This window comes from Carcharhinus amblyrhynchos, chromosome 5, assembly GCF_965287045.1.
Source record: "Carcharhinus amblyrhynchos chromosome 5, sCarAmb.v2.hapA, whole genome shotgun sequence".
In the NCBI taxonomy this organism is placed as follows: domain Eukaryota; kingdom Metazoa; phylum Chordata; class Chondrichthyes; order Carcharhiniformes; family Carcharhinidae; genus Carcharhinus; species Carcharhinus amblyrhynchos.
In genome coordinates, this window is record NC_137328.1 from 105,504,790 (window position 1) to 105,520,817 (window position 16,028).

The following is a 16,028-nucleotide window of genomic DNA, read 5'->3' on the forward strand; positions in this document are numbered from 1 at the left end:
GGCTATATCTTTTTTCAGCAATTTCTCCTGTAAAGCGATTTCTCCTGTGAAATAATTTCTCCTCCAGTGTCCACCAATTTTGAAGGAATTGACACAAGCTGACGTACTATCATTTCAATAGGGGTTACTTCATGTATGAGTAATGGCTGAGCGTCACGTTCTGTTCTTTCACCTCCACTGTCCACAAACATACACGTTGCAGCAGTAACCTTGACCAGGGTATGTACCTTGACTGTTTACTTTCTTTCTCATACTCCAGCCCGTTGCTGAAATCAGTCCCAAGCTCCCCACTGCTTGTCTAATTGAGATCAACTCATTTGAACATGACTGGTTTTCCTGCTCATTTATGGGATTTGTGCATTGCTGGCTGGGGCCAGCATTTATTGCCCATCCCTAATTGCCTTTGAACTGAGTGGAATGCTATGCCATTTCAGAGGGCATTTGCTTCAGGTCTGGAGTCACATGGAGGCCAGACTAGATAAGGACAGCAGATTTCCTTCCCTAAAGGACATTAGTGAACCAGATGGGCTTTTGCAACAATCGACAATGGTTTCATGGTCATCTTTTAATTCCATGTTATTATTGAAATCAAACTTAACCACCTTCCATTGAAGAACCTTAGAAAAGTCACAGTACAGAAGGAGGCCATTCAGCTCACCTTGTCCATGAAGCCTGTGGACATCTATTCCCTTTTTTAATCCTCCTTCCTGCACCTAGCCGATAGCCCTGCAGCTTGTAGCACTTAAGGCGCTGATCCAAGTACTTTTTATAAGTGTTTGGGGTCTCTGCCTCCACCACCAATTCGGACAGTGAATTCCAGACACCCTTTGTGTTTTTAAAAAAAAACTTCTTCCTCATAACCCTTCTACACCTTCTTCCACTGATCTCAAATCAGTGAGCCCTGGTTCTAGAATTCTCTGCCAAGGGAAACCATTTCATCCTGTCCACTCTCTATCACTGCCCTACATAATTTTGTACTCCAAAATCAAGTCACCCCTCAGCCTTCTTTGTTTCAAGGAAAATAACTCCAACCTACCCAATCTCTCTTCAGAGCTACACTTTTCTAGCCCTGGCAACGTTCTTGTAAACCTCCTCTGCACTCTGCCATGGTGGGATTTAAACCTGGCTTTCTGGATTACTAATCCAGTGACCATGCCGCTATGCCACCAGCTCCCCTTGACTCGGGTTAATGGGTCATCACGTGCTGTTCACCTGGGAAAGGTTTATTGCTACATTTGTGAAAACCACATATATATTGTATATATATTTGTGACAAAGATGGTTGCAGTAAATCCCTGGGAACATCAGACCCGTCGCAACAAGTATTGATATTATCCAGGTGTATTAAGCAGCATAGGCTCTGCTTCTATTGCAGGATGCCTGTGCACGATGTCAGCCGCCACAACTAGGAATTGGTAATAAGTGCTGGCCCAGCCAGCGGTGCCCAAATCCTACGAATGGATAAAAGAAAATAGAAGAAAAGGATGTGGGCATTTATGACGAAGTGGCTACTTGTTAATGGTAACATCTCTAATTTCCAAATTATTCCTGCTAGGCTGCCATTTATATGATTTGGTATTGATCACTTCTAACCAGTCTCACAGAATGAGATGGATTTAAAACTTCAACCTCTTGCTATCATTTTTCCTGCTACCACTATGTTGCTGTTGTTTCTCTTCCTGCATCTAGTGGTACACAAGACAGACAGACTCATAGCACGTTTTAGCTGAAGCAGATTGCTAGCCTGTCCCCAAAGGCTTATAGCACGGCTGACCAGGAGTCACTCTTAACACCTGCCATTGGCATGTTGGAAGGATGTTGTGGGTTAGTGCTCAGCCAGTTGGCTGTGTTATGTTCCTTGGCCATCGAGTCCTGGAATGGGACTCAAACCCTAGAGTTTTGGGCTCAGAAGCACGGACTTTACCCACTGCACCCCATGACTTCCCAGCGAGTACCATGTGTAGTCTAACAAAGTGCACATTGGAAACAGGCCGTGACTTGTTGGGACAAGACTTTGTCGTCTTAGTTCACTGTGTTACAGAGGAATATAATATTCATAGCTATCCACGTGGTAAGTATCTGGACTAGTGAGGGATTAGTGGCAAGGTAATCCTCCACAGAAGATTCTGTACAGTTCTGAAAACCTAGCTTCAGCCATTGGTAGGTCACTCCCCTGTTCTGTCCATTGTTGATGGTAGTTGACTTGAGACATAAGCATAGAGAAGGAAAATAAATGTGGAAAGAGGTGTCTGAAACTGTGGTTCAAATAACTATTTTGATATGTGAAAATTGATATAAAAAGTTACTTCATGGGAGTTTTGCTTTAAGGCATCACATCCAGCTATTATTAATTCCAATATCAAAATTTATTTAACTACATAGATTTTTATAGATGAATGTTTGTGAATTTTTGTGATTTTTATAAATGACCTGGATGAGGAAGTGGAGAGATGGGTTGGTAAGTTTGCTGATGACACGAAGGTCGGAGGTGTTGTGGATAGTTTGGAGGGATGTCAGAAGTTGCAGCGTGACATAGATAGGATGCAAGACTGGGCGGAGAAGTGGCAGATGGACTTCAACACAGATAAATGTGTAGTGGTACATTTTGGCAGGTCAAATGGGATGAAGGAATATAATATTAAGGGAAGACTCTTAGCAGTGTGGAAGATCAGAAGGATCTTGGGGTCCGAGTTCATAGGACTCTTAAATGAGCTTCGTAGGTAGAGGATGTGGTTAAGAAGGCATATGGTGTACTAGCCTTCATTAATTGAGAAATTGAGTTTAGGAGTCGGGAGATAATGTTGCAGCTGTATAAGACCCTGGTCAGACCCCACTTGGAGTACTGTGCTCAGTTCTGGTTGCCTCATTACAGGAAGGACGTGGAAGCTATTGAAAGGGTGCAGAGGAGATTTACAAGGATGTTGCCTGGATTGGGTGCCATGCCTTACGAGGATAGGTTGAGGGAGCTCGACCTTTTCTCCTTGAAGAGATGAAGGATGAGAGGGGACCTGATAGAGATGTATAAGATGATGAGAGGTGTTGATCAGGTGGATTCTCAGGGGCTTTTCCCCAAGGCTGAACTGGCTGCCACAAGAGGACACCGGTTTAAGGTGCTGGGGAGTAGGTACAGAAGAGATGTCAGGGGTAAGTTATTCACTCAGAGGGTGGTGAGTGAGTGGAATCAGCTGCTGTTGGTGGTGGTGGAGGCAAATTCGATAGGGTCTTTTAAGAGACTTCTGGATGAGTACATGGGACTTAATAGGATTGAGGATTATAGGTAAGCCTAGTAGGTAGGGATATCATCAGTGCAACTTGTGGGCCGAAGGGCCTGTTTGTGCTGTAGTTTTTCTGTGATTCTATTCTATACAAACTTGCCAAATAAAATCTATGCTGTGGGCCTGACTGGAGTAATGATTTGATTCAGGTTTTCAATTACGTATTCAGTTGGTGCAAGTGATGTCATTATGAGATGCCAACAGTAGTAAATATTTTACAAGCTAATTGCTTTCATTGAGTGACTTATTGCTTGTGGAATTATTTATAAACTCATACATATTTAGTAAATTATTAACTAAAACAATAACTATTTTGTGGTCATCCTTGAGGTACAATTGCACTTGAACTATAATAAAATGTGCTGTTAGAATAAGTCATTGTATGCACTATAATATTGAATAAGTTTAATTTGCTCTTGAAAACTTTTACACATCAGTATTTTTGACACCAACTTGAAATGTGGTGGGGGTGATCTTGAGCCCAAGTAGTGCCACGCTTGTGCCAGCCATGACTCCAGTCAGCAGAGAGTTCCCCCTCTGATTCCCAGTGACTCTACTTTTGCTAGGACTCCTTGATGCCACGCCTGGTCATATGCTGCCTCAATGTCAAGGGCTGTCACACTCGCCTCACCTCACGAGTTTATCTGTATTGTCTATGTTTGGACACTGAGATCAGGAGCTGAGTGACCCTGGTGGAACCCAAACTGAGCAGCAGTAGGCTGAGGGATTGCCGCTTGATAGTGCTGTTTACAATAATTTCCATCACTGATAATCAAGATGGGGCAGTAACTGGCTGGCTTGGATTTATCCTGCTTTTTGTGTACAGGACCTACCTGGGCAAATTTATCATATTGCTGGGTAGATGCCAGGGTTGTAGCTGTATTGGAGCAGCTTAGCTAGGAGCATAACAAAGTCTGGAGTAAAATCTTAAGAACTTTACAGCACAGGAACAGGCCCTTCAGACCTCCGAGCCTACACCGACCATGCTGTCCGACTAAACAAAAACCCCCTACTCTTCCAGGAACCATATCCCTCTATTCCCATCCTATTCATGTATTTGTCCAGACATCCCTTAAAAGTCACTATCGTATCTGCTTCCACTACCACCTCCGGCAGCGAGTTCCAGGCTCCCACCACCCTCTGTATGTAAAAAAAAACTTGGCTCGTACATCTCCTTTAAACCTTGCCCTTTGCACCTTAATTCAATGCCCCCTAGTAACTCACTCTTCCACCCTTGGAAAAAGCTTCTGACTATCTGCTCTCCACGCCCCTCATAACCTTGTAGACTTCTATCAGGTCTTCCCTGGCAACTCCGTCGTTCCAGTAAGAACAAACCAGGTTTCTCCAAACTTCTCTCATAGCTAATGCCCTCCGTACCAGACAACATCCTGGTAAATCTTTCCTGTACCCTCTCTAAAGCTTCCATATCTTTCTAGTAATGTGGCGACCAGAATTGAAAACTATATTCTAAAGCTCAACATGACTTGCCAATTTTTAAACTTAAGGCCCCAGCTGACGAAGGCCTTATGCCTTCTTGACTACCTTCTCCACCTGCATTGCCATTTTTAGTGACCTATGAACTTGTGAACTATTGCTGGAGTATTGACGGGGTCCATAGCCTTTGCAGTATCAAATACCGTTAGTTGTTTCTTGATTGGAATGAATCGAATTGGCTGAAAACTGATATCTGTGATGCGGGGGGATTTCTGGAGGAGGTCAAGATGGATCATCCATCCACTTGGCACTTCTGCCTGAAGTTTGTTGCAAATGCCCCACAACACGATGGAAGGTATCATCAGTGTGAAGCCAAGACTTTGTCTCCCCAGGGAAAGTGTGGTGGTCACTCCTACCAATATGCTGTCATGTGTTTTTCAGCCTTATCTTTTGCACTGATGTGCTGGACTCCTCCATCATTGAGGAGGGGGATATTTGTGGAGCCTTCTCCCCCAGTGAGTTGTTTAATTGTCCAAGTACTGATTATTAATGTTAACCTGTACATTTTATATATGCACAAAAGTACCTTTCTCAACTGAAGGCCCACACAAGAATTATCTAAGACTCTAATGTAAATACAAAGCTGTTAAAGTACCAGAAGGTTTCTGTGAAAACTTGAGCAGCATCCTCACATCTGACTGCAGTTCTATGGTATTCACCCAGATTTGAAGTCATCATTTAATTGGATTTTCCAATTCATCTAATTCAATTAGAGGTCTATACAGAGGTCTGTAAAATAATGAGGGGCACAGATCAGCTAGATAGTCAATATCTTTTCCCAAAGGCAGGGGAGCCTAAAACTAGAGGGCATAGGTTTAAGGTGAGAGGGGAGAGACACAAAAGGGTCCAGAGGGGCAATTTTTGACAGAGGGTGGTGAGTGAGTGGAACAAACTGCCAGAGAAAGAAGTAGAGGTGGGTACAATTTGGTCTTTTTAAAAGTGTTTAGACAGTTACATGGGTATGACCGGTATAGAGGGATGTGGGTCAAACGTAGGCAATTGGGACTAGCTTAGGGGTTAAAAAAAGGAGGTGGTATGGACAACTTGGGCTGATTGGCATGTTTCCATGATTCTAATTCGCAACATTTGACATGATATGGAAATGCCACTGAAAGAATCCTTTGATTTCGACTCCAGTTCATTCCAATTAGATCAAAGAGAACAAGAACAAAGAAAGTACACGAGAACAGGCCCTTCGGCCCTCCAAGCCAGTGCTCATCATGGTGCCCTAACTAAACTTTTGAAAAAAAAACCTTCTGCCCTTACTCAGTCTATATCCCTCTATTCTCTCTCTATTCATGTACCCATCCAGATGCCTCTTAAATGTTGCTAATATGCGTGCTTCCAACACCCCCTGTGGCAGCCATTCCAGGCACCCACCACTTTCTGCTTGAAAAACTTCCCCCGCACATCTCCCTTAAACCTTCCCCCCCCACCCCCCTCACCTTGAACTGTGCCCCCTTGTAGTTTACGCTTCCACCCTGGGAAAAAGCCTCTGACTCTCCATCCTATCTCTGCTTCTTATAATTTTGTAGACCTCTATCAGGTCTCCCCTCAGCTTCCGTCTCTCCAGTGAAAACAATCCTAGTTTATTCAACCTCTCCTCATAGCCAACATCCTTGAGACAAGGCAACATCCTGGTGAACCTCCTTTGCACTCTCTCCAAAGCTACCATGTCCTTCTGATAATGTGGTGACCAGAATTGCATGAGCACTCCAAATGCAGCTTTACCAAGATTTTATAAAGCTGCAACATGATTTCCCAACTCTTGTACTCAATGCCCTGACTCCCATTTGCCTTCTTAATCACCTTGGCCACTTGTGTAGCTACTTTCCGGGAACTGTGGACCTCCACACCCAGATCTCTCTATGTTAATGTTCCTAAGGGTTATGCCATTTGCAGTATAATTCATACCTAAATTTGATCCTCCAAAATGCATCACCTCTCGTTTGGCTGGATTAAACTCCATATTAGCTAGTATTAAGTTTAGAATTTGGTGGAAACAGGATGACACCATGACATACTGATACTTTCCAGGCAGTCCTTTGCTCCTTGAGATAGGAACATAGGAACTAGGAGCGAGAGTATGCAATTCACACCCTTTGAGCCGGCTTTGTGATTCCTTATGATCATGGCTAAACTCCATCTCACCCTAACTCCACTCCCCTGTTTTTTCCTCATAGCCCTTCATCCTGCTTTTGATCAAATATTTATCAGTCTCTTTCTTGAATCCATTGATTCTGCATTCGCTGCACTCTGGGGCAGTGAGCTCCATTGATTCACAACTCTCTGTGAGAAGTAGCTTCTTATCTCTGTCTTGAACCTCCTCCCCTCTTACTCTACAACTTTGATCTCTTGTACCAGACTGTTGTAGAAGGGGAAACATTTGGTTAACGTTTATTTTATCAATTCCTTTGAGTATTTTATATACCTCCAATTAAATCCCTCCTCATTCTTCTGTATTCCAGCGAGTACAAAGCTCAAGCTTCTCAGCTGCGCCTCATACGCCAACCCCTTCAAACCTGGAAACAATCTAGTGAGATGTTACAGTCTGGGCAATGCCCTGACAGAAAAACCAATATAATACATTGGTTAAGGCAATATTTCACCCCTTCCTTGATGGTGATGATCATTTGTACCACACAGTGTTCTTTTTCACTTCATAGTTAGGAGATTTAAAAGAAATACCTTCCAACTCTCTAGCATCCTTCACGTTTTAAAGCATTTCATAGATTATTCATTACTTTTTACAGCGTACTGTTCTCGCATTAGCAAACACAGCCAGCACCTTTTACCACAAGCAACAAATCAGATAAATGGCCAGTCAGTCGCTTTTCTCTTTGGATGATGGTGGAGGGAGGAATATTGTCTCAGGCTCTGGGAGAAATTGCTGCTCTTTTGCAGGAAGGGCAATAAAGTTTCCACATCTAACCCCCACGGCCAGTTGGAGGGGTTATATTCCTGAAAGCCTGCTGGTGGAGGATATAACCGGAGCCAATCTGTGCACACTTTTTTTTTAAGCATTAATTTACAGAGATGTATATTACAAATCTGCATCTCTTCACCGAACAAACCTGGTTTTTGTCTGCTCATAGTTATGGGTGACTCGGTGGCAAAGTGTTTAGCACAGCTGTCTCACAGCACCAAGGATCCAGGTTCAATTCCAGCCTCAGGTGACTGTGTGGAGTTTGCACTTTCTCCCCGTGTCTGTGTGGGTTTGCTCTGGGTGCTCCAGTTTTCACCCACACTCCAAAGATGTGCAGGTTAGGTTGCTAGGCCATGCCAAATTGCTCCTTAGTGTCAGGGGGACGAACAGAGTAAATGCATGGGGTTATGGGGATAGGGTCTGGTTGGCATTGTGGTCAGTGCAAACTCGATGGGCCAAAGGCTGCCTCCTGCACCATAGGTATTCTACAAGAACACAAATCAAACAGCAGTTAATGTCCACAACCAAATGCAATTAATGTACAATTAACAAGAGAGGCCTTTACAATATCTCATTTGAAAGATGGCTTTTATGAAAATGCAGCACTCCCTCAGCACTGCACTTCAGTGTTAGCTTGAAGTAAGTGTCTTGGACTCAACTTGACCACAATGTCTGATGTTGAGTCACAATGCTACTAATGAAACACAATGTTGGAAGAAACATATTTGGCGATATTTTATGCTTTTCCCCGAGGGTATGCCTGGAGGCAGGTTGGGCTTTTAGTCAGTAGTGAATGGGGAACCTGTCAGCCTCATGTCTCCACCGCAATTAAGTCTGTAGTGTGAGGGGCTGTGAACAGTCTTCCTGCCCAGCTACAAGTGGAAACTCTTAAGTGGGTGATTAATGCCAAATTAAAGGCTTCGGCCTACCACTGGTATGAAACCAGTGGCATTTGGACCTGTTGACCTGTTGCCATTTATAGAACATGATAAGCACTTCTGTGTGGGCTTACTTATGGCTTCTTTGGGGGGGGAGGGGGGGGCAAGGTGGACTGTCTTGCTCAAAGGTCATCAATGCCCAATCGAAGTACCCAGCATTGTGGGTGGGGGGTGCACAGGGAGCCATCCCCTGTCCTTCCTGCAACCCCTTCCTCTCCCAAACTGCCTCCTCTCCAACTTCCACCAAGTGAAACCTCTCTTGCCCTCACTTGCCTGAGTCCAGGGATTTAACAGAGATCCGAGCCTTTCCTCTGCACTGTTGAACAAAAGAGCTGCCGGCCTCTGATTGGCCTGCAGTTCCACGCTGGTGGCATTTCCAACCTGGGGTCCTTGATCGCAGTCACAGACCTGCTGCTGACCTCCTAACTGCCTGATAGGCACGCAACGATGGCAGGCCCTCCCAGAAAGAGGCAACATCGAATCTCTTGGCAGCTCTCTAACTGGCAGCTGCGACCTTATCACCTCTGCAAAATCTCACCTCCCTCTCCCCCCTCCACCTTCCATTGAACAAAATACCTGACATGAGTTCAAACGATAAACTATTTTGAAAAGATTTCCATTTCGATAATTCTTTTCATGATCTCAGGACACTCTGAAATTCATCAAAACCAGTAGTATAGGCACTGTTTTAATGAAGGAAGTGGGACAGCCAGTTGGCACACACCATATCCACAGATAGTAATGTGAAAATAACAAAACCTGTTGTATGTATGTGTGTGCGTGTGTGTGTGTGATGTTAAATTGTGAAATCAATATTGGCCAGGAGACTGGGCGTAACTTCCCTGTCCTCCTCTGAAATAATGCCATGAGATTTTGGGAAGTAAATCTGAGGAGCCCACGTGGGTTTTTCATGTCTGAAAGGTACATATTTGTTACATGTTGGTGATATTTAAGCATTGACTTTAAAGAAGTTATTTCGCCAAGTTTATGCAAATAGTTTCAGAGGCTTAATGGTCAGAGAATAAATTTATAAAACCAGTGATTAATACAGTTTGAAAATAACGCGGCTGTTTGTTCTTCAGTCCTGTCATCATTTTCATTGTATATTTGAGAATACGGTAAATGAATATTTTTCTGCCAACAAACTGATTTCTGTGAGTTATCTAGCATATACCTTTTACGTGATATCATGCTGGCAGCTTTCTCACTGCATTATTTATTCTTCTTTTTAAGGTAATGAAGCACAGACACCAGATTCAGGTAAAGATCGTTACTTGCTCAGTGGGGGAAAAAGGGCAGACTTGTGAGTTCACCTCCAGTCTTTTAGCTCACTTTTACAGAAAAGTACTGTGATATCAAGCATTTATAAAAGGTTTCCTGTCTGAGATTGCATTTCCATTGTAAATCTGCCATTTCCATTAACATTTCCAGATGCCAAATGTTTGTTTAAAATAATGCCTTTTAATCAATAAGATTATAATGTTGGAACCCAAAGAAACATATCACTCGGAACTTGGCACAGTAGTTAGCACTGCTGCCTCACAGTGGCATGGACCCAGGTTTAATTCTGGCCTCAGGTGACAGTCTGTGTGGAGTTTGTGTGTTCTCCCCATGTCTGCGTGTGTTTCCTCCAGATGCTCCAATTTCCTCCCACAATCCAAAGTTGTGTGTGTTAGGTGGATTGGCCATGCTAAATTGTCCCTTAGTGTCAGGCGGATTAGCAGGGTAAATACATGGGGTTACGTGGATAGGGCCTGGTTGGGATTGTTGTCAGTGCAGGCTGGATGTGCTAAATAGTTGCCTTCTGCACCGTTGGGATTCTATGAACATTATTTTACACTAAAAAACAATACAGGAGTAAATAGAAAGCATTTCTTATTGGAGTGTGCGGGTATAAATGTGTTGTTTTCCTCTGAGCTGTAGTTCCAATCAGTCAAGTGCACATCATGGCATTCCAAAGTACTGCTCGCCGGTTTATATCTCTCTTTTTGTTTTGGATTCCACTTGCCAGAAGGAATATTACATCTGTGTGAATAAGTTAGATTTCCCTCGCCACACCCCATTTCCCTCTGCATTGGAGATGTCGGGGGTAAGTTTTTCACCCAGAGGGTGGTGGGTGCGTGGAATGGGCTGCCGGCAGTGGTGGTGGAGGTGGATTCGATAGGGTCTTTTAAGAGACTTTTGGATAAGTATATTAGTCAGATAGAGGGTTATAGGTAAGCCTAGTAGGTAGGATATGTTGGGTGCAACTTGTGGGCCGAAGGGCCTGTTTGTGCTGTAGTTTTTCTGTGTTCTATGCATCGCTAGGTAGGAATGGGATCACTCCCATTCCGCAATGTCCTGGTTTCACACAAGCTCCAGGCGATGTACAATTTGCTCCCCCCCGCCATCCCCCCCCACCCCACGATTGCCACACTTTGTTAACCCTGGAGCCAAAGGCACACTTGCTGTTTGAATCTGTCTGAAAGGGAACTTTCATTGTCTTCTGCAGATGTTTGGAGATCTTACAACATTAACGATGGCTTCAGAGGGGCGCTAAATGGCGAGATGCACAGCTCGTCGCTGGCAGCCAAAGGTTTCCGCAGCGTCAGGCCGAATCTTTCGTTCCCGGAGAGGAAAACGCCTCCACAGCAGGTGAATGGAAAGCAGCCACTGTGTGTAACAATGTGTCAACAGCACGAGGTGGTTTTGTATGCAAGCATTCCAGAAAAAGAGGCTGTTTTCTGACTCATTAAAACATGCTGTTTGCCAGCACTCTGTCCATTGTCAGGTAGTTGGAATAAAATCTGATTATCAGATTCACACTTGGTCTTTTCCAGGCACGGCTTGAAGCTGGGATATATGTCATCCTGACAAAAGTACAGGCCCAGTAATATCTTATTGTAGGCAAACATTGTAAAGTGCTAATTGCCTTGTTGCAGGGTTGACCTTGATTATTAATGATTTTGCTGTAGAAATATTATGTTGTTCAGGAACATACCGTGAGCACTGACCTGGAATTATTGGAACATGTGTTGTCAAGATTTTAGATACTTGTCACCATGTTAGATTAACATCAGTTTCTGCAGCTCAGAATCAGAGATCTTGCTGTCAGGGTGAAATCATGAACTTTAAATTGATTCATTGTTTTCCTTTAACTTGCCAGTTTTGTTTAGCAGTTCGAAATGCACCAAATTATCCCGCGTTGGCTGCATTTTAGAACTATTAAAAGTACAGGGCATTACCTAAATGCCATTCAATTCTGTCCAGGTCGGAGCTTACAAGGAAAAGTCACCAGGGAGGCTTTTTTGTCAATAAAGAGTCAGCTCCACTTCCCTGTTAGTCCAAAGCTGTGGCTGACCAGCCCAGGTGCTCACTTTAACACACTCAGGCCCTGATAAATCTTTGAATCTTGCCAGCTTGGCTGATCTTTCTATTTCCAAATGAGAGAGGACTCCAGATGCAGTTGTCAGTCGAGAGGTACCTGTTATGTTCCACTGGAGTTTCCAATACATAAAGCATAGAAGATAAGAGCAGGAGAGGCCATTTGGCTGACTGTCCAACTCAATAGCCTAATTCTGCTTTTCCCCATAACCTTTGATCCCATTTGCTCCCAGGTGCTATATCCAGCTGCCACTTGAATACAGTCAATGTTTTGGCATCAACTACTCCCTGTGGTAATGAATTCCACAGGCTCACCATTCTTTGGGTGAAGAAATGTCTCCTCATCCCCGTCCTAAGTGGTCTATCCTGAATCCTCAGACTGTGATACAGATCACAACAGAGCAAATCCCCATTTAGTCACTCTCGAGCGTGACATTAGTTGGGACACTAAAATGAGCCTCAACTGCCTTGGATTGGGGAGCAAAGAAAACGGTCCAGGCAACTGATTTGAGTAACTATATTGCGACCCCAGTTGGTAGTGTGGACAGGATAGGGTTTGGCTGTGACACTCTGCTTAAATACACTGCTGGAATGTAGAAATTTGCTACATTCCACCAGACAATCAAACAATAACGAGACAATTGAGTGAGGTACCCAGAGGGTTCTGGTATCCGCACTGCTGTGTTCAACCAAAGAACTTGGCATCTTCAGATGAACAGAGAGGAGATAACTTTGAAAAGGGGAACAAAATTTGGACTGGAGATTCCAGTTAGCAGCAGATGGTCTTTTAGTGAATCTTGTTTCATCATTCTGTTCGAAGAGCAAATTGCAATAATATCTTCATGCCACAATGAAAAAGGTATGAAAATTCCAAAGTTAAACCAAGGAAAGTTTCCTGACCAGACATATTAATGAGCAGCAACATTTTTATCCACTTAAAATAACCTGGTGTACAGTATTTCAGTTAAGGCTGCATCCATATGTTATGTTGCAGCGACATCGTCTTAGTGCTATCACACTGTCCTGTTAAAACTAATCAGTGAAGGGTTTTAACCAGGTTAGCAGAATGATGGTAAAGTGAATGCTTGTCGATCCTGTTGATACTTCTGCCTTTATATACAGTTATGAAGAATATCCACACAACCTCACTTTGGTGCAACTGAGCTGAAAGTGTGAGGGGGTGGATAGTATTTTCTGCAGATGGCCCTTTAACTTATTGTAAGATGCAAACTGTCTGAGATGGTTTCTAAATGCTTATCGAGTGTAGTTAAACAGGAGGTTTTTTTTGGATCGCTCAGCTTCAGAATTGACACTCTCTAAAGACAATTTTGTTATCTATGCTAATGAGTCACATTTGAGTGTGTCCCTTAAGTATTAGCTAGCATAATGCTCAACTGTTTTAAATTGAAATGAAATCGCCTTGCTGATGTTTTCTATTTTTGTTTTTCTTCCTCCTTTGTATGGTTTCTGTCTATCCTGCTGTGTGGTTATCTTTGACAGGTTCCCTCACCACCACCCAGAAAGGAAAGTTTTGATTGGTGTTCACTAACATTTCCCGGCAGCCACAATATACCACGTAGTTCAACCCAGGATCTGACACCTGGCAATTGGCCATCACTCCCAGCACCTAGCCTGCGAATAACCCCTGGCATTACCTGTTTAACTAATACGGAAGAATACACACATACTTCTTCGCATCTGCTTCAACATTCCAGCACCCTTTCCCCTTCCGCACAGCAACCACCAACTGCCCAGAGCCTAACGTGCAAAGTAGCCGATAGTAGCCCTGCTGACCCCTTACTTCACACAAGCCACGGACACTCCCAAGATCGTAAAGTCACTGCCATCAAGCTAACCTTGGAGGACCAGATGGTTGCTAATTCCCCCCGTGCCAGACAGCCATTCAAGCCTGACACTGATGAGAAACCCTCGCACCATCCACTTGGAGATAGGACAGAGCCTGAGAGACACACAGCCTCTCTTTCCATTCAGATAGCTCCAGGAAGTCTGCATACAACAGCCCCTGGGCTCGACACACAAGGATGCCCACCTGTATCTGCTGCAAACAGTGGACGGAATCTACATAAGGACATGTTACAGGTGCTTAATGCTCCATCTTGTGCACGCTCCTCAGGGCATCATCTGGTATATAATACTTATTTTTTATTGGCAGCAATTTTCAATGTAGTTAACATTTTATTCCCACTTGCAGAGGTCTTAGAAGAAGTTGACTCTCCATCATGTTTAACAGCTCAACATTGGAGAAGTCCAATCAATGACTTCAGTGATTATTTTAAGTATTATTATAGTTATAGTTGTACATTGACAGTTCGTCCTTCCTGCGCTAGCTGCTTACATGCCTATGAATCCACAGCTCGAGGGGGCAGCGGCAGAGCTTAAAGTGTTTCGGGTCTGTTTTGAGGCAAGTGATCATAGCTCATAAACTCTACATAGTTTCAAATGGGTAAGGTTTGAGTTTTGAGAAAGGTCTTGTTGCTTGTGCTCTATCAGTCATTCCAGCAGTCAATTTAATCCCATTAGGAAAATGAGTGTGCAGTTTGTCTATGGAGAATAAGATTCAGGAAGTAACACTATGTTCAAATGGGAAAGTATGGATTGATCCAGACCCTCACTGTCTTGTCACTTGTGCAGGTGAGTCTGTGGGCAAATCTCTTCATCCCAAGTGATGGTTCCTCCTCCGCAACCTCAAAACTTTAAACTGGGGGGGAAAGTGAACACTTCTTCTTTTGTCTTGTTTGTGTTGAAGCGATTGGATTATTAATCAGTGACTCCCCCCTGTCTGGTAGCTGCTTGGACAGTGCTGGGCCTAGATTAAACTTGTAATTTGGTACTCTTGCTGCTTCCAGCTCTCTATTCTGCTGAGACCTGACCTCTTCTCCCCCCAAGGTGGGCTCAAGGCAAATGTATGTTCCAGTCCACTGCCACCAATCCCACCCCAACCTCCACCTCAAACATTCATTCAGCCCAAAAGCTGAAATGTAAAGAAGCTGCTGGTAGCAGCCCGTTGTATAAACTTCCCATTGGAAACCCAGCTAAGGTGGATTTGTGTTTGAAATATCCACCACAAGAACTATTTCATTCAAGCATATCTGAATAGGTAGGGAATAGAGGGATACGGTCTACATAGGGGCAAAAGAACTTTAGTTTAGAAAGGTATCGTGTTGGCGCAGGCTTGGTGGGCCGAAGGGTCTGTTCCTGTGCTGTACTATTATTTTGTTCTTTTATACCTTTATTATCGCAGATTCTCAATGACTTGAATCAATGTGTTAGTATAAGAAAATCAATATAGTTGATCATACTGATAGCACAAGAGCATATCTTATTCTAAATTGAATGAGACATGGTTTCAAACACCTGTTTTGGAAAGGGAAAGAAACCCTTGCTTTGAACTCTCACATCTTGTGCCGCATAATACAGCCCAACTAAAATTAAACACATGAGAGCATTGGGGCGCGGTTAAACATATTCATCTTTGGGAAGAGGGTGAAGGAGATTGAAAGCCGACCAAATGGAGAAGGGAAGCCAGGCATCACAAAATGGAAAGTCATAGTCATTGAGTCATAGAGATATACAGCATGGATACAGGCCCTTTGGCCCAATTCGTCCATGCCAACCAGGTTTCCTAAACTGAGCTAGGCCCATTTGCCTGCATTTGGCCCACTTCCCTCTAAACTTTTCCTATCCATGCACCTCTCCAGATATCTTTTAAATGTAATTGTACCCACCTCTACCATCTCCCCTGGCAGCTCATTCCTTACATGCATCATCCTCTATGTGAAAACATTTCCTTTGGGTCCATTTTAAATCTTTCTCATCATCTTAAACCTATGTCATCTAGTTTTGGATTCCCCTACCCTGGGCAAAAGACCTTGGTTATTCACCTTGTATGTCCCTCATGATTTCATAAACCTCTAAGGTCACTCCTCATCCTCCTGCTATAGACCTCTCCTTTAGAATTACCTGGTAGCATCCCTTGTAAATCCTTTTTCCATGCGTTCCAGTTTAGTAACT

At 43.6% G+C, this 16,028-nt stretch overlaps 1 protein-coding gene across 5 annotated transcripts in view; it reads left to right on the forward strand.

Moving 5' to 3' along the window:
• LOC145343266 (sorbin and SH3 domain-containing protein 2-like) overlaps positions 1–16,028 on the forward strand; it is a 283,373-nt gene that overhangs the window by 133,271 nt on the left and 134,074 nt on the right. For 3 of the 5 annotated variants that reach the window (XM_080189388.1, XM_080189389.1, XM_080189390.1), the window contains exons 5-7: positions 9,867–9,893; positions 11,125–11,267; positions 13,497–14,096. In XM_080189388.1, the coding sequence (XP_080045514.1) occupies positions 9,867–9,893; positions 11,125–11,267; positions 13,497–14,096 (770 nt within the window). The remainder of the gene's footprint in view (positions 1–9,866; positions 9,894–11,124; positions 11,268–13,496; positions 14,097–16,028) is intronic. The other 2 variants (XM_080189392.1, XM_080189391.1) reach the window with 1 other exon arrangement.